The 27,675-nt window shown below is 36.2% G+C and overlaps 1 protein-coding gene across 1 annotated transcript in view; it reads right to left on the reverse strand.

Moving 5' to 3' along the window:
• Window positions 1-2,083: 2,083 nt before the first annotated feature.
• The window catches only part of LOC117333895 (methylcytosine dioxygenase tet3-A-like), a 38,371-nt gene continuing 12,779 nt past the window's right edge, over window positions 2,084-27,675 (reverse strand). Inside the window, exons 3-10 of the mRNA XM_033893316.1 lie at window positions 11,721-13,548; window positions 11,326-11,416; window positions 11,047-11,140; window positions 10,647-10,855; window positions 9,942-10,086; window positions 9,625-9,714; window positions 9,023-9,160; window positions 2,084-8,571 (exon numbers count right to left, since the gene is read on the reverse strand). Coding sequence (XP_033749207.1) covers window positions 6,841-8,571; window positions 9,023-9,160; window positions 9,625-9,714; window positions 9,942-10,086; window positions 10,647-10,855; window positions 11,047-11,140; window positions 11,326-11,416; window positions 11,721-13,548 — 4,326 coding nt within the window. The 3' untranslated portion in view covers window positions 2,084-6,840. The remainder of the gene's footprint in view (window positions 8,572-9,022; window positions 9,161-9,624; window positions 9,715-9,941; window positions 10,087-10,646; window positions 10,856-11,046; window positions 11,141-11,325; window positions 11,417-11,720; window positions 13,549-27,675) is intronic.

A 27,675-nucleotide genomic window follows, 5' to 3' on the forward strand; every position in this document is an offset into this window, starting at 1 on the left:
ATCCAAGATGGCTGCCTGTCGGCCATGTTGTTTTCCGATTGGTCTCAAAATGCAATATGCATAACTAGGCACCGAAGGGAACCTACATATGAAATTGGAGAAAGATCCCTTCAGCACTTTCTTAGAAATATGCGATAACAGGTTTCAATTGTCAAAATCCAAGATGGCTGCCTGTAGGCCATGTTGTTTTCCGATTTGTCTCAAAATGCAATAAGCATAACTAAGCACCGAGGGGAACCTACCTATGAAATTTCAGAAAGATCCCTTCAGTACTTTCCGAGAAATAGTGATAACAAACTTCAATTGTCAAAATCCAAGATGGCTGCCTGTCGGCCATGTTGTTTTCCGATTGGTCTCAAAATGAAATATGCATAACTAGGAACCGAGGGGAACCTACATATGAAATTTGAGGAAGATCCCTTCAGTACTTTCTGAGAAATAGTGAAAACAAACTTCAATTGTCAAAATCCAAGATGGCTGCCTGTCGGCCATGTTGTTTTCCGATTGGTCTCAAAATGCAATATTCATAACTAGGCACCGAGGGGAACCTACATATGAAATTTCAGAAAGATCCCTTTTTTAATTTCTGAGAAATAGTGATAACAAACTTCAATTGTCAAAATCCAAGATGGCTGCCTGTCGGCCATGTCGTTTTCCAATTGGTCTCAAAATGCAATATCCATAACTAGGCACCGAGGGGAACCTACATATGAAATTTTAGAAAGATCCCTTTTTTAATTTCTGAGAAATAGTGAAAACAAACTTCAATTGTCAAAATCCAAGATGGCTGCCTGTCGGCCATGTTGTTTTCCGATTGGTCTCAAAATGCAATATTCATAACTAGGCACCGAGGGGAACCTACATATGAAATTTCAGAAAGATCCCTTTTTTAATTTCTGAGAAATAGTGATAACAAACTTCAATTGTCAAAATCAAAGATGGCTGCCTGTCGGCCATGTTGTTTTCCGATTGGTCTCAAAATGCAATATGCATAACTAGGCACCAAGGGGAACTTACATATGAAATTTCAGAAAGATGCCTTCAGTACATTCTGAGAAATAGTGATAACAAACTTCAATTGTCAAAATCCAAGATGGCTGCCTGTCGGCCATGTTGTTTTCTGATTGGTCTCAAAATGCGATATGCATAACTAGGCACCAAGGGGAACCTACATTTGAAATTTGAGAAAGATCCCTTCAGTACTTTCTGAGAAATAGTGATAACAAACTTCAATTGTCAAAATCCAAGATGGCTGCCTGTCGGCCATGTTGTTTTCTGATTGGTCTCAAAATGCAATATGCATAACTTGGCACCAAGGGGAACCTACATAGGAAATTTGAGAAAGATCCCTTCAGTACTTTCTGAGAAATAGCGATAACAAACTTCAATTGTCAAAATCCAAGATGGCTGCCTGTCGGCCATGTTGTTTTCAGATAGGTCTCAAAATGCGATATGCATAACTAGGCACCAAGGGGAACTTACATATGAAATTTGAGAAAGATCCCTTCAGTACTTTCTGAGAAATAGCGATAACAAGAATTGTTTACGGACGGACGGACGGACGGAGGGACGGACGGACGACGGACCACGGACGCAGGGCGATTTGAATAGCCCACCATCTGATGATGGTGGGCTAAAAATATGACCGCCCTCCCCCAATGATGTTTCACCAAATTTAGTTGTAATCCACCCAAGGGTAAAGGAGGAGTAGGATTTTATAGCAATATTCACCTAAGTTCCCTTTTCGGCGCCCCGCCCTTCTGGCCCCAGGGGTCAGACCAGCCTCATTTATATAAAATATGATTGCCCTCCCCCAATGATGCTTCAAACCAAATTTGGAAGTAATCCACCCAAGCGTTAAGGAGGAGTAGCGTTTTGAAAGAAAAAGTTTACGGACGGCGCACGGCGGACGACGACGGACGACGACGGACGAAGCAGGATGACTATAGGTCATCCTGACCCTTTGGGTCAGATGACCTAAAAATTGACGCCGGCCGGACAGACAGACGGACGACGGACACCGCACCACGCATAAGCTCACTTGCCCTTTGGGCAGGTGAGCTAAAAACCAAAAAACACAGGATCAGATTAAGAATAGATTTTAATATATTTACGCAATGTAATCATTGATCAAATACGTACAGTAATATATGTATATACCTATACCAAATAATCGCATTTGGTAAAATTCCACAATTAGCCTCCAATATACGAAGAACAGAATCTATATGGCTATGCATTTTGTCATAATAAAACAAAATAAGACAGTCCACATTTATTTTTCTATGAAACAAATTATGATAAGTGTTGTATATAAATCACATCAATTTACTAGTGGCCTAACATTCCTTCTATATATCTAAATAACACTAGGATACAACATGGGAATATAGCCACCCCTCTACCAAAGGTACACCATCAGTATTTCTGCTTTTCCTTTTTAATGTGCATTTTATAATAGAGGAGACCAATATTTGACAAATATATTGATATACCTGTAGGAAGAACAAGGACTGGATAATCAATTTAATCTATGTATATGCCATTTCTTTCAAAATTGGATCCAAAATAAATCATTCACCAAAAAAACAAAAGTACATGTACCATATAAATATATATACAGACTGACATTGACTGAACATAAAATCCTTTGTGTAGCAATGCTCTATTCCATCCTGGTTACTTGTTCACGAACATTGTACTTAAAGACATACAGTACCATGGTTAATTTAGTTCCGCTTATAATGGCTCAAAGTTATTGTGAAATTTGTTTGATATGTATTCTTCATATTTATGCGATTGTTCACAACTTTAAGGAAATTCTTTAGAATATTAAAAATCGAAATCCAAATAGGATATTTCGCTCGGTGTAGACCTCTACAGTACAATACAGTGAATATATTTACACAGGATTTTCACTACAACGAATACCACATCTTTGCACAAGCAAAGAAAATTCCTCTATTTGATAAAGGGAGATAATTCCATTACAAAAAATCTCCAATTGACCCTGGAACCTTTCATCTCTGACAGTATAAAAGCACAATATCATCATAATCTATGTATACCTTAAATAATTTAAAGCATTTACATAAGCTCATTGTTAAAATATAGCTATACATGCACTTTAATAATACAAGTGTCTGATTCACTCAAATTACAGGTGTATAATTATAATAAACCACATTGCAAATTACCTTAAATTATAAATTATTTGTTATAACATTTAACATGTTAAATAAGTATAAGATGATGTAACAGTGTTTTCAGGAATATATAACCTGAAAAAGATTGACCGTACAAAAATACAAATGATCTGAAGGTATATAATTGCTGCCTTAGGGCCGAGGAGTTACCTGCCCTTCTCATGATACAAATGCAGGATGATAACATTGAAATCATGAACTTTGACCTTGAAATGCAAGATGATACTGGCCAAATTATGGTTAAAATAACAAGTTGTTCTGGACATAAATAGGATGTCAACAATTATCTGTCCATTTCTCTTAAATCTGTCTATTATACAATAACAATCTTTCATTCACTTTCCATTAAAATAATGATTAATCATTAATACAATGCTGGAACAAGAAACAAAGGAACTAAAAATAAAATATTCAGAAAAATCTCTCTTGAACACTTTCGATTGAAACAGATAAGACATGTTCTAGATAGATTTAAATTAAAATTAAAGATTTTTTTTAAATCTTTTAAAATTTTGTATTGAGAATATACCTTGTATTACATACAGATTACGCTTACTTAGAGACAATCTGGGACATTTGACATCAGTTGGAGTATGTTTTCCTGAAGGTTACCTGCTATGGTGAGAATTAACACTTAACAATATCAACTTTGGAAATTAATTCTGTAAACTACAAAATCTAATAGAAATAATGAAGAGCATTTAATACCTAATGCATTCAACAAATAATACTGCAGGATTCTGCCTGCTTTTGGTTCCCTTAAAAAGGCATCAACATACTGTAGATTTACAGCACGTAACAAAATGCTAAACCAAAAGGGAAAAACAAAAAACAAATAAACATATTCATGTTTTTCATTCTAATAAAATAAGAAAAAAAATATTCATAAAAAAAGTTGAAACATCACAGAATGGAAAGCCACAAGGCTCAGATGACCATACAAAATTATCATGATTCATATCATCCCTGAGTGAAACCAAAAACAACAAAGAAAAGCAGAACAAGACAAAACAGATAAACAATTACTGAAAATCATTAAGTTTACACTTCTATGCTCTTTCTCAAAGAAGCTAGATCACAAAATTAAATGTCTAGATATCTCGTAAATCTTCACCAAAATGAGAAATTGTGAGAATTAAATAATTCACAGTAATTCATAAGCAGAACAAGAGCTACAAAACAGATGAAGAATTAAGCAGAGCTTTTTTCATTTTCTATCAAGCTGAAGAGAATTTCAGTCATACTATAAACAATATTGGCCTTTCACATGTTCACTAGCACTTCGACAAAAAGGTGCATTACAACATCAATATAGTACCAAAATTCTGAAGGTTTCCTAACTCACATTATTTTTTTTTAAAAAATAGAAAATGAGGATACATGAATTTTCTAGAGCAAATTAAAAATTAATTCACTGGGAAATTTTTTTCCAGAGTTACCTGTATCTATGTGGGAGGAGTGGGAGGCATGGTTGACGGTTGGTGGCCATGGCGGTAAAATCCTATTTTTTTAGCATTTCTTATACTAAATTTGTTTAAATATATGATGAGTGGTGGGGTCTCTGAAAAAACTACCTCCCACTCATCCAACACAGATATCTTTGGAACACCCCTAAAATATAATTAAAAATGGTACATTAGTAATCATAAAATTTTATTTCTCATGATCACAATATGGTTGTTATTCTACAAGTTTTCACAATCGACTAAATTACATATCCCTGGTAAGTCACATATATGACTGCCATAAAAAACTTTATTTCGTGTGATTTTGAAGTTGTCAAATAAAACCATACATATCATTTTAAAACATTGTAAATATATCTTTTCCAACAGATGAGATAGAACTTATTCTGTTCAAGTAGCACAGTAAACTAGACCATACCAGTCACATCGGGGAGAAATCCCAACCCAACCGAAATCTCTCGTTGATGGAGTACATTGTGCATATGAACGAAACAACTTGTCTAATGTGAAATCCAAGTATACATGCATGTTCAATCTAAAAATATTAATGATAAAAGTTTGTTCGTTTGTTAAAAAAGATTTTGAACTGTGCTGCCTTTAAAAATCTAAGTAACAAGAAAAGAGATAAAATCTTCTTCAATAAAACAATTACAGGTGACTGATGTTTTCAACAATTTTGAAATCTGTCAAATTTTAAATGTTTAACTCTTTTTACTACATGCAGTTGAAGCGTAAGAAATAAAAATCTTAAAACTTTTGCACTATACATCCCATAAATATGATTTTCATAAATGTTTTAAAAATCACTTGAAAATATTTTTTTCTAAAAATATGTTTAAAACAACAATATAAAATGAGAGATTAACATTTTGATATACCTAATGAACACATAGTACAGTAATGAATGGTAAAACAGTGAGAGTCGCCACTTGTACAAAACTATTAGAACCGTTTCTGTATACAGAATGCTGTATGTGAGAACACAGTGACAGCAGCACTAACATCGAACTTTTATCAATTATTAAAAATGAGAACCCATCCATATGGTGACATTTAGCACTTTTCTTCGCAGGAATGTTTTCACAGACATTTCATATAAGATCTTTTTTGTGAGACAGCAAAGAAGAAAAAAACATTCCTACTTTGAAAAAAATGAGTTACAACCCAATTGGCCACATTATGGTAAGGAGTTGATGATAAAGGTTATATACAACTGACTTGTATACCTTCTACCTGGTACAATATAAACAACTACTATTCTCAACTTATGGAAAACCCTATCTATACACTGTATATCGTGTCCCTTCTTACACCCACCCACAATTTTATACTGTAATCATTTTGTACAGTACAAATCCAAGAAGCAAAACCATGATCTTCTGAATGAACAATAATTGAATCATCATTGTGGTCCTCAATAAATCGCAAAATTGCTGATTTGTAATTCTGCCAGTAATTCTGTATTGTCTTATAATTAAGATACCTGGCATTCTATTGGAAGTTATACATCCTGATAATTAATTTGAAAATCATCATCTGGTCACGTTATTAAGCTTTAAAAATCCAGAATTAACATACAAACATTAACATTTTTAGCAAGACTTATATTTGTTTACTCTTTAAAAATCTACAACTTAGAATTGTTTACTCTTTAAAAATCTACATAAATAGTCTATGTAGCTACTATTCATGAATAAAAATTTATGTAGATCTACCACTGAGAACAAATACCAATATCAAGACAAAACCCTTCCTTGGTATTACTTGATTAGGATTATACCGATATGTACTATTCTTTGAATACTCTATAAATTAATTGGTACCAAAGCTACTACACTTAATACATGTATGCATTCTTCAAAATATCTTAAATTTAAACTCCATAGACATTAACAAGTCTTACACTAATCTAGTCACACTAAACATTTAATTGAGTTTGAAATTAATATGGATATATAAATAATCCTTCAACAAAATTCTAATCCAGACAATTTGAGCAGTGTTAATAATTTAAAATAAGCATATTGTATATAAGTCCATGAAACCCAAGTTAACTTTGATTGGCGAGTGATGGTTACAGTTACTATATAAACTTGAGTACAACAGTGATTTATAGATTCCTAAACCTTCACAACAAAATAGATACTAAATATCTAAAACGTGATATTTTATACCCAGCGTTGATATGGTCCGGTGACCATGGGCTGAGGGTCGATCCACCGTGTTATCACAGAGTCTGTGGTGCGTGACTCTGACATTCTATTGGGTACCTCCCACATGTATTTGTACTGAGCAGCAGAAGTTTCCATTATGTCCACTTTCTCGCTCTTCTTCGCTTTCTTCTTCTTTCCATTGACAGCAGTTGTGCCATTTTTTATGGGAAGATCTTGGATGTCTGAAGGAATACCAGTAGCTTCCTCTTTTAACTTTTCAAGTCTCTTCTGTCGCATTGTCTCCATCTTCCGCTCATACTCGTAAAAACCATGGTGAGGATAGTTTAGATTTTTGTGCTGGTAGAAGACTAGACTTATTCTGGTAGGAGCAGAGCGATCTGGATTGCGAAGTCCAGTTGTGGCATGAAGTTCACGCTTTGCCACCTCAAACAACACAGCACCATGTGACAGGGCGATAGCAACGCCCCCTACTGACGGATCTGTAAAGGCATTTTCGTTATACTCCATTTCACATTTAACCACAGTGGGGTCCAATACAGTGCTATCAGGGTTTTCCTGAGTTGGAAATTGCATGGGAAATCCCCCTAACATATTTGATGAACCAGCCGAATTTGGCACTCCAGCCATGTTGGGAGGAGGCACATTCAGGCCAGTTCCAGCCATATTGGAATGTTGTTGGTTAGCATAAGGCAATGACTGGAAACTTTGGCTGTGAGGTGTTATGGAGTTATCCCCCTTAGACTGATTATTGTGAGGTAGATTTGATGGAAAGCTGCCTGTTGAGTTTGGACGTTGTATGGATGGATGCCTATGAGGATCTTCTTCAAACTGTTTTGTTCTTGTGGAAACAGCTTCCGACAATAAATCAAGAGGGGATGCACCTTGCCTGGCCAATGGTGTTGATGGACATGACCTTTGACCTGAACTATCCTGTCCTTCTTGCTTTAAACCACAGAATGAGGCCTCCAGTTCTTGCCTAGAACCAGATTTTGAGAGATCATTTTGCTGCCCTGGTTGAGGTTGGAGGTCACAGTGACTTTGAGCAATACTTGGAGCATTAGTGGATGAAGAGTTGGTAAACTGTGAAAGCTTGTCTTTGTTAATATTCCATGAGTTGAGGAAACTTGGAGGAGGGAATGTACCGTAGGAGTAAAAGTAACTCCAAAAAGATTCATACAGATTGGCGAATCCTGGCTCAGATGACAGGGACATCATGTCTTCATATGATATAAAGCTTTTACTGGCCAGCAGATCCCTGGGATTAGGACCTTGTGCTTTAATCCCGTCTTTCACCCCTGGAACCGAGCCAGGTTTAGGTGTTGGTCCATTCCCTGAAGATTGGGAATTTTGTGAATTAAAGTACATATCTGAGAGAGATTGATTTGATTCCTGAGAGTTATTTAACGATGGATCTTTACTACCAGAACCTTGAGGGGTGACTGAATTTGAGCCAAAAGCCGGTTTTGGGCCCCTCTTTCGTCCAGGCCCCGGGCTGTTTTTGTCTTTCTTTCCTTTCTTTTTACGACTTGGTGTTAGTGGAGTAGAACGGACTCTCATCTCCATGGGATAGACCTGTAAGCACTCGAGTGAGCCATTCTTGATCTTTTCCATCTGTGCATCATGGCTTCCATGCTCATCCTCGAGATCCATGACATACAGGGGAAGCACATGGAGTTGTTCATCTTCAGGTTTTTCCAGACCACGATGCTTAGTCAATGTCAAAACCTACAAAACGAAGAAGTGAAAATGTTAGATACGACAAAAATTATTTTTTGTGAAGTTAAATGTAATCTACATTTTCAATTTTTTCTAAAAACACAGCAACCATACTACTGACACAGTGAAGTGCTAATTGTTCTAGTAGCACGATATAAAACTTTTGTCTGAAATGAGTTAATGGCAGCGAGACTACATGCAGATATACTGCGGTAGTCACCCCATTGTCGATTATAAAACTACTGGTTTACAATGCATTTGAACAGTTATCAAAATTTCAAGAGAAACATTTTGCATCCTGTATGCTCAGTCGGGATGCAACCTTTCCCCTTTCATGGTTGATGTTTAAGAATATAAGAATTTAAATTGAGCCACTGGCCCCCATACTTGATCCATAAATTCTTTCACCAGAACATCAGTATCATTCAATGCTTTAAGGATTATCAACACTACAACTCACCACTGTGCTACCATTGTTCATGTTGTGGAGATCTTTATGGGCATGAGCACAGAAGTCTACACACGCTGTCACCCCGGAGAATGGCCGACCTTCCTCGTTTCCTAGACGACAATCTGAGCCACTCTTCTCAAAATGAATCTGTAACAAACCAATACATATTTGAATTATTATAGACTGGTGAAAATATTTTGTACATTAAAAAAGAAACATTTTATTATATTTATGTTATTGCAAAGAATTCAGAATTTAAATAAAACTTGAATCATGTACAATTATTATAAAATCTTTTTTTTAAGTTGGTATGTATATGAAAAGACTTCCGTATATTATAGTATATGTAAACAAAAACTTCACGCCTCAGTGAACATACGCTTCACTGGCCTTTTGTCTAAAGGCTACAGAATGTATTCATCAAAACATCATACATAAAATCCAATGCAGATTGTGATAAAGGCAAAGTCTATCTGCATTAACACTTATGTAAAATGTGAATTCAACATCCTTAAAAAATACCTTGCCTGCCAACATGGATTGACAAAATTTCCCATCATTCAGTTGTGAACATGAATTTATATGAATCCAATGATAACATTTCCACTCACCTGGTTGCTATAAGCACTTGGAGCAACCTGTTCATAAACTGGCCCTACAACCGTCGCAAGCTTCTGTAGCTTATCCTCTAGTTCAGTCTCCTACAATTTCAAATAATTCACGTAAACATTATACATGGACTTCTTATGAAAAACAAATTTAACTGGTACATCAATAGAACTTGCCAATTAAATCAGGTAAAATTGAATATCAATAACGATGATTTGTCAATAATTAAGATAAAATGAAATATCAGTTATGATGATCTGTCAATAATTAATGTAAAATGAAATATCTGTAATAACAATGTAATAATATAAAACTCTACCTGTGATGTGTCTTTAAGTTTGAATTTTCTTGCTTCTCGACTTCTTGCAAATTTACACCCGTTAAAGTACATACTCCAGGAGCACCCAAACGAGAATGAGGCTCCCCTTCGCCTGAGGTTTATCCCCTGACACGCACACGTCTTTCTGTAAGGGTGTGAATGAGAAATTAAAGAACAAAAAAACTTGATAAACAAATGTTGCAGTGTTTCTTAAAAAAAAATCTACACATGGGTCACTTTACCACCTAGTTGAAAAACAGTAAAACCAATATGCCTGAATGCATGAAATTTTACCTGCCATCCTGTAGATAATACCTTAAAATACAGGTGTTATTTTAATGTTAAAGACATACCAGTATCAACACATGTATCATTCTGAAAAACTAATGTAAGACATGAATGCTCCTATGCAATGATATTTCCCTTACAGAAGGGGTCAACTTAACCTTGAACCTTGACCTATGACCACCAAAACGTGTTCAGGTGTAGAATTTAATGTTAAGATATTAGGATGTATATGATCCTCTAAGAGGTTCTCAATATATGTCACTGATTCAGGACAGGACATGTACAGGACAGGACAACATGTGTAACAATATATGCCGGGCTGTAAAAACGAGGAAACATGTAAAAACGAGGAAATATAAGTACATATATCATAACATAGCAAAGTACAGTAAAACAGTTAACTGTTGTAACACTCACCTGTCATTGGTGCCGCATCGACGCTCTGTTTCAAAGCCGTATTTGGTGAGGGAGGAAGTGAGGTAGTTGTACGTGTTGTCGGCCATCTCGGAAGGAATACCCTCCCAGGCTACTATCACGATTACAATGCAGGCTGATTCACAGAAGTGGCCCATCCTATGTCTAACCACACACAAATATTTCTCCTCCTTACTAGAGCGGCGGATAATCTAACAAAAACAATGTAATCTAGATTAAATACATGTGGCTTGGACAAATGTATTGCTAACTAACATTCAACCTTTAATCTGATGCAACTTAGATACAATGATCCCATAAGTCTGCTAATATTTAATTATCAATGAAAATATTAACCATTTAAAAGAGGGTCATTGGAAAGCTTTGATCCACTTGTACCTACCCATTTAGCTATTGGACAACCTTGTGTACTCTTGCCTTCGCGACCAGTGTAGCGAATCTTCTCCATCCTGATGGCTTTACCACTAACTCCAGTTCTGAAAAAAAAAACAATGTCATTTACTTCTTGTAATTTTTTTATCTTGTAACCAGTTTTATCATTTCTATCATGAAATACTAAGATCCCAAAGTACAGTATATATGGAAGTCATACAGTGTAAAAATTGTTTCTTCCTTTAACAGTTTAGTAGACGACAAACTGTCTCACTTCTGACTGACTCACCTTTTCTCCATCATTTCTCTGATAGCCTGTATACTGCGGCCAGATCCTAGCTGTGTGTAGTACGGCCCCTCTTCCTCCTCATTAGGGACATCTATAACAGAAGAGAACTTATATGTCATCTCCATACCAAGTGGCATCACTAGAGCAATATCTCACCAACATCTTAATCTGTCATCTTAATAGCAACTTCTTATCAATATAGCAATGTCTAATCACCATAGCAACATGTTAACATCATAGTAATGTCAACGCTATAGCGAATCAGCAATTCATCATTAAAGCAATTAATAGTCATCACTATAGCAATACATCATCACCACAGCAATACCTTATCACATAATAACAATAAATTTTCATCATATTGATGTCTCATCGCAAAAGTATCATGTACTTACAGTCAGGACCTTTACAGCCACACTTTGGAATGGCAATCTTTATATTTTTCTTCAGCCTCTCCATCAGGTCATCTTCCTCTTCCTCATTGGCCCCAAGCACAGTGTCCTTCAGTTTCTGTACCTGGTCAGCTGCCCAGGAGAGCTGATTCATCTTCACACCATCTAATGACGGCATACTACCATCCTCACAATTAGTCCGTACATCAGAAACACCATTTATACGACTGCTGTTCAAACAGTTCTCCTTCTCTGCTTCCCGGGCCAGAACATCCAGCCCACCTAATTCCATTTTACTGTCTTTATAGCCTAAATCTTCCTTCTTATTTACATTTTGTTCTATGTTGTCAGAGACACCCATCGTTCGAGAAAGTAATTTTTGATCAGTTGTAGAAAACTGACCTTTTACATCAGAAACTACACATTTTCCCTCAGCTATAACACTTTGTTGGTCTAGATGTGAGTATTTTAGGTCTTGACACTGAAATGTTTGTTCTGGTCTTTTCCAATCAACAGCTGAAGGTGATGGAAGTTTTGATCTGGTACTACCCTGGGACAGTGAGGAGACACTGCTTACACAACTACTAGTGACGGTACAGCTTGGGGACAGACGGGACATTGGTACAGGCTGGCGGGTCTCTGTCCCGCCACTACTTTCCCGACCATCAACTGATGAAGACAACTCAGGAGACAAAGTCCTTAACTTATTGCTACACAATGGGGAATACCGCATCCCCAGCTTCTCACAGTTATTACAACAGGGAGTAGTTCTTCCATCATCTGGTGTCTTGGAGTTCTCATCATTTTTCATTGATTCAATGAATTTCATAGGATCATAACTTCCGGATAGAGATGTACGATTTTCTCCCCTTGAACTGTTTTGAAAAATGTTATTAGAACTGGCATAGTTCAGCAGTTTACTATCAATGACTTGAGTTTGCTGATATAATCTTGTATCAACACTTTTCTGTGATGTTTTGAGATTTCCGGGATCATCTATCTCTGGACTGAGGCCTTCAGTATTGCGAGACTGTTCACCGACTCCCAATTCTGCTCCAAGACAGTGCTCAATGGACGGTAGTTGCGGAGGAGCTAACTTTTCCTTTTTCATTTCTTTTGGCTTCTTTTTCTTTGGGACTAATCCGATATTTTCACCATCCACTAATTTCTTCTTTCTTTTCTTGGGTTTAGGCTCGCTAGGATTATTTTCAGCTTTAATAATACCATTATTCACTTCACTATTCATAAAATCTCCATCATAGCTTTTCATTAGGAATGGGTCCATATAGGGAGGAGTAGGATAAAAAGGGCTTGGAAATCCCATTCCATGATTGAGCCGTTTATTATGGCTATCTATATCAGGAGAATTCATTTGTGATTTCTTGTAAAGGTCTTCTATTGGCCTATTTGTTGAATGTTGCTTAGTACTAAATGAAAAGTCTGATGAGTTTTTGAAAGGCATCTGTCCAGGATAGGGAGGCATTTTTTTATCTAAACCATTTGGGGTCATGACCTTCTTTGGGTCTATAATTGTTGACCTTGACCCCAATTCAGCCTTATCTGAAAACATGTTTCCATGGAAACCAGTTCCTGTCGGAAGATGACCATTGAGTTGCTGATGTCCATGAAAATTCATGTATCCTTGAGCACTATTTGGTGATATTTTACTTCTTTCAAATGGATATGATGGAAATTCCTGAAAATGTGAAGCTGCCATTTTTGATTTTGCTGGGTCACTGCCATTTGGCCTATGACCTTTGTTGAACACAAACTTCCCAGTTCCTTCACTGTTACATGCAGTCTGGTAGTTCTTCCCTGGATATGTTGACTTCTGAAAATACATAAAACACAGATTGGAACTATTTTTCCCCTCATACTGTTGTGAATACAAATAGATCATGCTCTGTTGTGAATAAACATGTATGCAACAAATTAGATCTTGGAGTTAATTTTAAGGCTTATATTTCTCAAACTGTTTGGTGAATATGTAATAAAAACAGATCTTTCTGAGTAATTCTTTCAGACAAAATTGCGGATAAACAAGCTATTATTCAAATTTAGTCAATGTGCCAGACATCATGTAAACACAGACATGACATATGTGTTTCCCTAATGCACTTTTGTCACTTTAATACAAGGAAAGAGGAAGTAATATTTTGTATGAGCATGTCCAAAGATCCAAACACCTCCTGGTTAATGCTAATAATCATCCATTGTATCCCTACAGACCTGACTCATCAAATGTAAATTTATGAATTTTTTGTCATGCATGAACGATGTAGTATACTAATTTATTCAACATAGGAGGCTCGGTGAAAAGTAAACCAAATACCCAGGCATTTTGATAGAAATGCATACGGCTTTATCTTGAATTATCGTCCTATTTGGTGGAATGCATTTATCACTAAGTACCATTAAAAACAACCTCACACTCACACTAACATTATGGTAGTCTACATAAGTGCAATTTTGATTAAATTTTCCTAAAAGTAGCTGGCTCTTAGGACATTAAATGGCATATGGTTACAATAGACAGAAAAGACAGGAAATTTTATGTTTATGAAAACACAAAAATATTCCAGAAACAAAGACTTATAAATTTTCAGTATGCTGTAATTCAATATGAAGATTATGAAGTCAAAGCACAACTGTATGTATTACAGCTACATATATACATAGAAATGTTCTTACTTTACAGTCAGATACAATGTAATGTTAATTTAACAAAAATTAAATCCCATTGTAAACATTCAAATATTGTGATATTGTAAACATTCAAATATTGTAGAATTGTAAACATTCTAATATTGTAGAATTGTAAACATTCTAATATTGTAGAATTGTAAACATTCTAATATTGTGGAATTGTAAACATTCTAATACTGTGGAATTGTAAACATTCTAATATTGTAGAATTGTAAACATTATAATATTGTAGAATTGTAAACATTCCAAGCCTGTAACTATATATATCAATAAGGTTAATGAATACATACAGCACATGATCACAATATTCTGCACATTGATTTTTGTTAATATTTTAGGAAAACGCATGTAATCACCTGCATTATTTTTATTTGTTTTAACACCAATGACATCAATTAACTGCCCTGCAGGTAGGGCGTAAGAATTGTACCTGCTGCCCACATTGCATGATCGTAAGAGGCGACTAAACTTGGGATCTTATCTTTTCTCTTCTTTCTTAACAACTTTCTTCTTCCTAATGTCTCCCTTGACAATGCCTCACTTTTGGCCTTTAGTTGAGCGTTCGCCCCTGTGAGGAAGGTTTTGGGTTCTGTCCCCTAGCTGAGACATACCCGAGTCTTTAAAAATGGTAGTTGCTACTCCTGCTTAGCGCTCAGCATATTAGGAGTGGGACGACTGGTTCACCCATTGTCAGTATAATGTGACCGGGTGGGGTGTGCTGCTGAGTATCTTCGGCAGTATGCTCCAGTGAGGTAGCACTATAAATCGACAAAAGTCCCGGCCTACCACAAGGAGACTTCACACGAACATACTGCAGCCTCCCAAAACACACATACGCACTCACCACACACATACATGTCGCAAGCACGGGAGGCCGTCCTTAAACTACCTTGGCGGTTAATAGGACGTTAAACAAAATCAACCAAACCAAACAACATCAATTAAAGGACTTTTCAAGGGTATCTGTGCCAAATTCCAAGACTTTCAATACATTCGACACAAAATCACAAGACTTTTTCCCGGCAAGGACTGAATTTCAAGGACTTTTCATATTTGTATGAACCATTTCAAATCTGCTATACATGATCAGGATCACCTAGCCGCCATTTGTCACCCATGAAAATATACCAACGTGACAATCCTATGATGAAGCAATCCAGTTTTTTTTTGTAACCTACCCCGACCTTCATAGGCAGCTCTGCTTTAAATGTTATTGATAACAGTACACAAAAACAAAAACATTGAAAATACCACCCCCATGTATAGGCCCTCAACTGGATCAGGAACTTTTTAAAATGAAGATAAATATAATAGTATGCGTAACAGACACTTGACAAATTGTAAGTCAACAACAAGTTAAAGAATACATTAAAACCTTTAGTTGTTGTAAAACCATAATACTTATATATAGAAGTATGACTTAACACTATTTAATGTTTATGAGTCATCTGTATAATTTTACATATTGTTACGGTTTTTTATGGCCACACAACATGCTTATCAGATCATATGGAGTCCTGGACAATGAAACCTTGTAGGTAACATTTTCTCCATATACGGTATATATCTTATGATTAGTGCATGTCTGTTACAACAACAAAGCCTGAATAAGCTTACTCAATATCTGAAGTAAAAATACTTACAAATATGCTATATATCACTGTCTTCCTACAAGCTCAACCCCTACTTTGGAATGTATAAAAGATGATGTACATGTGTCGACCCACTGGGCTTATTATAGGATAAATATTGTAAAATTCAAATTTCAACAATCAAAATGTATCATATTTTAATGTTTTATTTTTAAACCTTTGAGTCCAGTTAATTTTGGGTACTTAAAAAAATTTGTTTCATCCTTGGAGTCGATTTTGTCCTACATCGAAGAAATTCTTAATAAAATAGCTGCATAAACGTCCATTATAGTTTTTTTTATAATAATGCACATATATAACAAAAATAAATCAATCTGTGACTAATTTTGTTCGTTACCACACATATTCACATATAAATAATGACACATCCCAATATGATATACTTGTATATACATTCATGAGAACCTTTTACGTGCAATCCATTTTTAGAGCTTAATTTAGTGCCTGCCAGCACTCCATGTCCTTACTCACCCCATACAGAATCGACAAACCCCTAATCTGGGCTTCATTATCTGTGAAATTTATTGTATCCATCATCATCCAACTCAGTAATGGGACAATTTCGCAGGTAAAAAGTGTATGAAAATGTCACATTTAAAGCAATTTGTTTCGTGTCATGGTTGAGTGACTATTATCAAGGCTCAATTTTCATAAAGCATAGTCACTTTTAATATTATATCAAATTACAAAATCATAATCTGCACTTAAATCTTAAATAAATTCCTTTCAATTTTTCATTATCTTTCTTTTGTTGATATTGTTGATATTTTAAAAATGAATTCTCAATAGATAAAATGCAAAACATGAATACAAACAGTTTTTCTAAAAGGAAAGCTTACATACATGATTGTATCATTCTGTATTAATGCTGGAACTGAGCATTTAGTATTCCTAGACAATCTTGATGATTTGATGTCCATGAAACTAGAAATAAGATCAAAGTTAAACTCTGACATGCTAACTTAATATATTCTGAAACACTGATGCACGTACTTTACTGCCATTTGATTTTGGGTTTTACCTGTCATTTCTTCAGGTGTTAGAGCAGTGCAATTAACAATGAATTAGTGGAATCATAAACAATTAAGATAATTTAAGTATTTATGAATTTCAATCTTTACATATTGGAATTACTATAGTTGGTGACAATACACTAAAATACATATCAGTATGTCAGTGATATGTTGAAATATTGTAAAACTACTGTACCTGGTATGGATGACAGAGCATAAACATATCTTATAACTCTTCTTTTCTAAATCACAGCAATTGTTCACTATACAGCACACAAACTCTACAGTTGTGACAGTTCCCACAAACACAGCACCAGTATCAATATTTCAAAAACTCTTTTTATGATATGATATCCAATTAAATTTCCCACATGAATGTATGCCTACAATCTGAAGGTCAGAGATCAAAGGTCAGAGATCAATATATAAACTGCAGCTCATCTTCCTTTGACTGTGTCAAGCAAAGTTCTGTTTCAAAACAGGTTATAAGCCTAAACTTTAAGGTAATGTTACCCCCCAGGGCTAGTGATGAGTTCTGATGACATCTACACCTCAGATAAAAGTCAGACACTACAGGTAAGAAGATAGGCGCCTGGGGTAGATATAGTGTTGTTTGGATGATAATTGGATCCTCCTGAACTATTCGACCGTGACGCTGAACTGTTTACCTGTGATACAGGTGTAAAATTGATTAGCACCTGTATATTACCTCATCACCTGCATAGAACCTATAGGCTTTTGTCAGTTAATTAAACAAATTAAAACAAAGTTCCTCCATCACCTGCTAAAACCTAAAGGCTATAACATATTGTCATAAACTTGATATATACTTGTATAATTATCAGTTAATTGATACAAATTAAAACAAAGATGTCAAACAGCGGTGATGACCTGTTAAATGCCTGTAAGGTTTGTCTCACAAAAGTAAACTGTCCTTCAAATTTCCCTGCAGTATTAAGTTATTTTTCCTGTATATAAAATTCTAAGCAAAGACTTCTATAGGTTGCAGATCTTTTTAGGGTGTTTGCTAGAACATTTTGAAATTTTCACAAGTACCATATTCATCTAGATATAAATCCCCTCCTCTATAGTAAAAGTTTTGTACCATATTCATCTTGAAATAAGCCCCTCCTCTATAGTAAAAGTTTTTTTGTTCAGCATAAAAGTTTGGGTAGGGTTTATTTGTGAACCACTTTTTGCCCACTTTTCAAAAATGGATGATTCTGCAAAAATGGAAACGGGGCTTACTTGTGGGAATGTGGGCTTATTTGCAGATAAATATAGTCATGATGCTGTATAATATAACAATTAACAAATATGATACCATAGCCCATTAGTTAGCTGTAATGTTTTATGAAGAGGAAATATGAACTAACTTATTTCATCGCTAACTAACATTATTTAAGCTAGTGTAACATTGATATGTTTCCTAGCATATTGTGTTTATGTGTATATGTAGTTATTCTAACATATTTTGTATGTATGGAGTAATGTGTAACATTGATATGTCTTCCAGCATATTTTGTATGTATGGAGTGAGGTGTTACATTGATATGTTTTTCAGCTTAGTGTATGTTTGTATGGAGTGTGAAACATTGATATGTTTTCCTGGATATTTTTTATGTGTATGGAGTGATGTGTACAAGATTGTTATGATTTCTAGCAAACTTTGTATGTATGGAGTGATGTGTATAAGATTGACATGATTTCTAGCATATAGTGTGCATGTGTATATGGAATGATGTGGAAAACAGTGATATGTTTTCTAGCATATTTGTATGCATGTATGGAGTGACGTGTATAGTTATAATGGATGATAAAATGACATATGTATTACAGATATTGGAAACATAAATGTTTTTTCTAGCAAAGTTTTTTTAAGGTGGGTGGGTGCATATATGTGATGCAGTGTGTGATTGATTTTGCAGTAACTGACCTGGTTTAGATGTGTAGAATTAAACAGTAAATATGAGCAAGTCATATATATAATGTATGTACATTGTATTGCTTAAAAACTGAATAAAAAGTAAATTATAAAAAAAAACATTATTTAAGCTAGAAAAATACCAAACAACAGAGAATTGACACCATTTCTATATTCTAAAATATACCTGTACATAAATTTGCATATTCAATACTTAAGGCTATCTGCAGATTTCTCAAATTCCTGCATTCATTTTTTTATATTGTGTGATTAAATTTTAATATGATCTGTCAATCAAATCAACCAGCTCTCAGTTTCTACACCACCTCAAATTTGCACAGTAGTAAGTAAATGTGTTTGTATACAGTTGGATGACCTTGCCTAGATACCACCACAGTGATGACCCACTTTCCAGTGGAGACACTATATTTGTCTACAGCTCAATCTGTCTGTCTAGCCAGGTCTAACCCCCACTGATACTGATCAGAGTGTTATAATTTTATACAACTGAATATCATAATTACTGTAGCCTTACACTGAATACAAGACATCAGAAGCTATGCTACATACAATACTAATTTTATGTTAAAGATATCTCCCAGTGCAAAATATTAACACATCTACTATACAAAAAGTTACATGTGTCACGATACCTGTCTTCCGGTACATATAACACATCTACCATACAAAAAGTTACATGTGTCACGATACCTGTCTCCCAGTACATATAACACATCTACCATACAAAAAGTTACATGTGTCACGATACCTGTCTCCCAGTACATATAACACATCTACCATACAAAAAGTAACATGTGTCATGATACCTGTCTCCCAGTACATATAACACATCTACCATACAAAAAGTAACATGTGTCATGATACCTGTCTCCCAGTACATATAACACACCTACCATACAAAAAGTTACATGTGTCATGATACCTGTCTTCAGGTACATATAACACATCTACCATACAAAAAGTTACATGTGTCATGATACGTACCTGTCTCCCAGTACATATAACACATCTACCATACAAAAAGTTACATGTGTCACGATACCTGTCTTCCGGTACATATAACACATCTACCATACAAAAAGTTACATGTGTCATGATACCTGTCTCCCGGTACATATAACACATCTACCATACAAAAAGTAACATGTGTCATGATACCTGTCTCCCAGTACATATAACACATCTACCATACAAAAAGTAACATGTGTCATGATACCTGTCTTCCGGTACATATAACACATCTACCATACAAAAAGTTACATGTGTCATGATACCTGTCTTCCGGTACATATAACACATCTACCATACAAAAAGTAACATGTGTCACAATACCTGTCTTCCGGTACATATAACACATCTACCATACAAAAAGTTACATGTGTCACGATACCTGTCTCCCAGTACATATAACACATCGACCATACAAAAAGTTACATGTGTCACGATACCTGTCTTCCGGTACATATAACACATCTACCATACAAAAAGTTACATGTGTCACGATACCTGTCTTCCGGTACATATAACACATCTACCATACAAAAAGTTACATGTACGTGTCACAATACCTGCAGTCTCCCAGTACATATAACACATCTACCATACAAAAAGTTACATGTGTCATGATACCTGTCTCCCAGTACATATAACACATCTACTATACAAAAAGTAACATGTGTCATGATACCTGTCTCCCAGTACATATAACACATCTACCATACAAAAAGTTACATGTGTCATGATACCTGTCTTCCGGTACATATAACACATCTACCATACAAAAAGTTACATGTGTCATGATACCTGTCTTCCGGTACATATAACACATCTACCATACAAAAAGTTATGTGTGTCATGATACCTGTCTCCCGGTACATATAACACATCTACCATACAAAAAGTTACATGTGTCATGATACCTGTCTTCAGGTACATATAACACATCTACCATACAAAAAGTTACATGTGTCATGATACGTACCTGTCTCCCAGTACATATAACACATCTACCATACAAAAAGTTACATGTGTCACGATACCTGTCTTCCGGTACATATAACACATCTACCATACAAAAAGTTACATGTGTCATGATACCTGTCTCCCGGTACATATAACACATCTACCATACAAAAAGTAACATGTGTCATGATACCTGTCTCCCAGTACATATAACACATCTACCATACAAAAGTAACATGTGTCATGATACCTGTCTTCCGGTACATATAACACATCTACCATACAAAAAGTTACATGTGTCATGATACCTGTCTCCCAGTACATATAACACATCTACCATACAAAAAGTAACATGTGTCATGATACCTGTCTTCCGGTACATATAACACATCTACCATACAAAAAGTTACGTGTGTCATGATACCTGTCTCCCGGTACATATAACACATCTACCATACAAAAAGTTACATGTGTCACAATAGTCTCCAAGTACTTGTCTACCAGTACATAACACAACATGTACAATTCTGAGTAAAAGAAATTATATGCCTCAGTGTTAATATATGTCTCCTTATTTTCAGCATGTCTCCATGTACATAACATATGTCTACTGGTAAATGATTTACCTTTAAATGATCTTCATTTTGTGATAACTATGATGCTACTTGACAATTATGAGCAATATCCATTGCTTAGTTACTAAGAAGAAGTTTTTTATATCAATTAAGGCAAATCATCCCATTTTGGCCCTTTCCTAAGGCCCGCAAAAGATTAGCCACACCATTTGTACAATTTTGAATCCCTACCCTAAAGGATGCTACCAGTGAAATATGAGCGATATCAACTGCTTAGTTTCAGAAGTCATTTATACCAATGTAGCCAAATTGATCCCCTTTTTGCCCCATTTCTTAGGCCCCTGGGGAGTCAACCCCAAAATTTAGAGATGCTTCCAGTCAAATTTTGTTTAATTCCAATCAGTGGTTATGAAGAAGAAGTTAATTATTGACGGACGGATGGACAGACGCCAGACATCGCCAGACATCGGGGTATGGTATAAGACTCATCTTGGTCCTTTGGACCAGGTGAGCTAATAGTTAGAGGTTTTTAGCAAAAATATGGTTAAAAAAAGTCAAACAGGTTCACACAAGGATGAAAGTCAAGCTATATTACCTACCTCATTTTTACCGAGCATTTTCTCAATTATCTTCCCCGTTTAACACATGTGCATGGTAATATTTGAGACATATTTCAGCAAGTTTTATCTTCCAAATGTAACAAACTGAAATTCCACAGGCCTGATCGCTTCACATTTGTACACCATGTGATGTTGATTGAAATTAATAAAATGCCTTTGTAAACCTGTGTGTGTGTGTGAATTTGTCTGCATAAAATAACACCTATGCACATATTTTATCAGACACTTTTCCAGACTTACACAGACGCATCTGAATCAGAGTTCAAACAAATGCATGGTCAACTTCCAAACATATCAGTATGCATGCAGCATCAGCTGTTTTTCCCAATATGTGTCTGGTTTGAGACAAATACTTCTGATAATGATATCAATGTTATGAAACCCTATCTAAAGGATTAAAACACAGTGAATTGGAATTCATTTGGAATTCTTAAATGGTTTCCACATCCTGAAGATAAAACCCCACTTACATGACTAAGAACCTATTCAGTTTTCTGCACAGAAGAGCATTACACAATTGATGTCACCTGTCCTAAGCATTACGTAACAGACAATGAACCATCTCTATCAGTATCCATGGTTTAGTGCCAAGCCTCTTTCACAGGTAAAACTCATCTCAAGACGATATTTAGGCCTGTATGGTAAATTCCTTTCAATTTTAAGTTGAAGGCCTGAATATAATTGAATTTCTAAAATTTTACCAGAATACATTAAATGCAAAATTAAGAATTTAATATCTATATTGTTATAGAAACAGGCATTAGTGTATTGTATGTGAATGTGAGGGGTCATGGTTTGACACGCCTAGTCTGTAGCCCCACACTATGAACCCGTCCACCATTTACAAGGACATGAGAGATCTGGTAACCAGAGACCTGCCACTTGGTTTGTCTGTCTGAATATCGGTGAATGCCCCCATTTTATATTCTTTGTTAAGCCATGTAAAACAATTTCTCACATTAGCTCTTCAAGCAATCAAACAAGCTCCTAAACCAAAAAGGCAACCATTTTTAACTGAATATTTTTCTCTCCGGAAATCTTGATAATATATTTACCGTATATGTTATCAACTGAACGTTTCTTTATAAAATGCATTACACAGTAGGACACATACAGACGAGACAGAGAGCTGCCAGACATGTTTAATACAGTGTAATCTAGTCCATCAAATCATCTACGGAGGTTTTTTCTCTACCAATCGTGTGACATCTACAGACATTGCACTTTTCTCTACCAATTGTGTAACATTGTTTACTTCTGATATATCTCTAGTGTTATTTTATGTGTTCTCAAGGTCAATTATATACCACAAAAATAAATAAAGATATAAATTTTTTAACAAACTACAGTATTACAAATCACTCAAAGGACAACCAGCAGTGTGTCAATGACTTCCTGTCAGAACAGTAATGACCAAAGCTATTGTTTTAACCAGAATGACAAATTACTAATTAGCTATGATTAGTGTCCTTTAACATTTTGTATAAAATCTTGCATTTCATAAATGATCAAACTCCTTCATGAAAATGATTAAAACAGTGGCAAATTCAATGTATGTGGCAAATTCAATGTATTTGAATGACGTCAAAAACACAGCACAATACAGAACTAAAAAAGATCTTGTTTCAAACACTTCATTTGATAAGTGAACAATAATCAATGAGTTCCAGCTAAAAAAATCAAAGAGGAGTTTTAGTAAATATGGTAATAAATCATTCATGGTTGTCCTTTGAAATCATAACAAGCCATTTCCCTCAACTCCGTTCGGCTCATACGTTCAGCCTTTAAGTTAGCAAGTCTATACTAAAACAAGCTCCTTCTTCACATCCCTAATTACATCATTGTATCATATTCACTTACAAAATTTGATTGTTTCAATTTTGGAAGCACGAAAATCTCCTTGGTGAACCAATGTTTATTCTCTTTACAATATCAAATAATCAGTGAAAGATTTGGTGCAGTATAATGACTAATACTATAAAGCAAAGGAAAAAAAATCAATTTTCCCACGTTTTATCCTAGAGACAAAGCGGTTGTCACGGCAATGTCAAGGTAATCCATTTCTCAACACCTCTGATCACTTGCCACTACTACACATGCATAGTCTGTTGTATAGATCTCTCCTATAATCAGGATCATAATGTCAGTAGGCCAGTGTTATTTTGGGAAAAAGGGGAAATCCCTCTACGTTCTAAATATGCCAGTATTCTGATTATAAATTTCAGTTTTAAACATATTGTTAAAAGGTCTACATATATGTGCAGCATTTCCTTATTCATGCCCCCCTCCCCCAAATGCACATTTCCCCTACCCTATGTCCCCTAGGTACATATCCCCTACCCTATATGTCCCCTATGTACAACATTTCCCCTACCCTAGGTTCCCTAGGTACATATCCCCTACCCTATATGTCCCCTATGTACATATCCCCTACCCTAGGTTCCCTATGTACAACATTTCCCCTACCCTAGGTCCCCTATGTACAACATTTCCCCTACCCTAGGTCCCCTATGTATAGTATTTTACCTACCCTTTGTCCCCTATGTACATATTCCCTACCCTAGGTCCCCTATGTACATATCCCCTACCCTAGGTCCCCTATGTACAACATTTCCCCTACCCTAGGTCCCCTATGTATAGTATTTTACCTACCCTTTGTCCCCTATGTACATATTTTCTACCCTAGGTCCCCTATGTACAACATTTCCCCTATCCTAGGTCCTCTATGTACAACATATCCCCTACCCTATGTCCCCTATATACAACATATCCCCTACTCTAGGTCCCCTATGTACATATCCCCTACCCTAGGTCCCCTATGTACAACATTTCCCCTACCCTAGGTCCCCTATGTACATATCCCCTACTCTAGGTCCCCTATGTACATATCCCCTACTCTAGGTCCCCTATGTACATATCCCCTACTCTAGGTCCCCTATGTACATATCCCCTACTCTAGGTCCCCTATGTACATATCCCCTACTCTAGGTCCCCTATGTACAACATATCCCCTACCCTATGTCCCCTATATACAACATATCCCCTACTCTAGGTCCCCTATGTACATATCCCCTACCCTAGGTCCCCTATGTACATATCCCCTACCCTATGTCCCCTATGTACAACATTTCCCTACCCTAGGTCCCCTATGTATAGTATTTCCCCTACCCCAGGTCCCCTATGTACAGTATTTTACCTACCCTAGGTCCCCTATGTACAACATTTCCCCTACCCTATGTCCTATGTACATTTCCCCTACCCTAGGTCCCCTATGTATAGTATTTCCCCTACCCTAGGTCCCCTATGTACAGTATTTCCCCTACCCTAGGTCCCCTATGTATAGTATTTCCCCTACCCTATGTCCCCTATGTACATATCCCCTACCCTAGGTCCCCTATGTACAACATTTCCCCTACCCTAGGTCCCCTATGTACATATCCCCTACCCTTGGTCCCTATGTACAACATATCCCCTACCCTAGGTCCCCTATGTACAACATTTCCCCTACCCTAGGTCCCCTATATACAACATTTCCCCTACCCTAGGTCCCCTATGTACAACATTTCCCCTACCCTAGGTCCCCTATGTACATATCCCCTACCCTATGTCCCCTATATACAACATTTCCCTACCCTATGTCCCCTATGTACAACATTTCCCCTACCCTAGGTCCCCTATGTATAGTATTTCCCCTACCCTAGGTCCCCTATGTACAACATTTCCCCTACCCTAGGTCCCCTATGTACAACATTTCCCCTACCCTATGCCCCCTATGTACAGTATTTTACCTACCCCAGGTCCCCTATGTACAGTATTTTACCTACCCTAGGTCCCCTATGTACAACATTTCCCCTACCCTATGTCCTATGTACATATCCCCTACCCTAGGTCCCCTATGTATAGTATTTCCCCTACCCTAGGTCCCCAATGTACAGTATTTTACCTACCCTAGGTCTCCTATGTACATATCCCCTACCCTAGGTCCCCTATGTACAACATTTCCCCTACCCTATGTCCTATGTACATATCCCCTACCCTAGGTCCCCTATGTATAGTATTTCCCCTACCCTAGGTCCCCAATGTACAGTATTTTACCTACCCTAGGTCTCCTATGTACATATCCCCTACCCTAGGTCCCCTATGTACAACATTTCCCCTACCCTATGTCCTATGTACATATCCCCTACCCTAGGTCCCCTATGTATAGTATTTCCCCTACCCTAGGTCCCCTTTGTACAGTATTTTCCCCTACCCTAGGTCTCCTATGTACAGTATTTCCCCTACCCTATGTCCCCTATGTACAGTATTTTACCTACCCGTGGTCCCCTTTGTATCCCTACCCGAGAGCCCCAGATTCTGATGTCCCCTATAAGAATGACTCACCACTGTATTGATTCCTCTGTAATTACCTCAGTATGTCTATTATGCTATTCGTCCCTACTTTACCCACTGCTCTTAACAACCAAACAGCATCCACTAAAGAACATCACATAACGATCCTATACAGAGAGTGATATCTTCCAATATTATGTGATTGCTGCCTATAACACAAATTTACATAGGCTTAATATTGAAAATTACATTAAGTCATTTCATATCCAAAATCTATATATCGAGATTACAGTAAATATAAATGGAATGCTGATAAGTGATATGTGACTGCTCTGCTCATGATCAGAAGCCTATATGTCTAAAATAGAAAGGCAAGACTGACTGGATGTGGATAGGACACCTGTATGATACACAGATCATGACAGGGGTTACTGTCACGCAATGGCAGAAAGGATTATTGATCTAGGATTACTTTACCCACACAAGCCTTACTATTGATCTCCTCCTTAATGATTGCTATCCATTATTCAGTAACTAGGCCCACAAGTCTACATCTGATGATTTACAAACTATCCTTACTCCCACCGACCAACCAAGGCAACAATTCACTTTTGAAAGCTACAGTAACATAAAACCTTAGTGTAAATTACTGTCAAAGTATGTATTTTAGAGCGGTGTTTTCGTATTAAAAGCATTCAGCCAAATTTCGAAAGCCCTACCAATAAGTGCACCATTTTTTTATACTACAAGTAGCCTACTGTTGATACACCAATTCACCATTACAACATTAACGTGCTTAAATTCCGTTATGAGTTAAACTTTGAATATGCCAATATTATGTTTACAGTAAGCTATGACTAACTGTTTCATTATGGTCGAAAGGTACTAATGAGAGTTATTAATACACCTCTAATCAAATTAACAAAGTTACCGGGGGATGTAAACTTACTCACCAGAGTTAACAAGGTTATATATCCTCTGATAAATATAACCAAGTTAATAAGGATATACCTCTCTCTAACAAGGTTATATATCATCAGATAAATATAACCAAGTTAACAAGGATATACCTCTCTTTAACCGAGTTAACAAGGTTATATATCATCAGATAAATATAACAAAGTTAACAAGGATATACCTCTCTCTAACAAGA

Source organism: Pecten maximus, chromosome 1 (assembly GCF_902652985.1).
Source record: "Pecten maximus chromosome 1, xPecMax1.1, whole genome shotgun sequence".
NCBI lineage: Eukaryota > Metazoa > Mollusca > Bivalvia > Pectinida > Pectinidae > Pecten > Pecten maximus.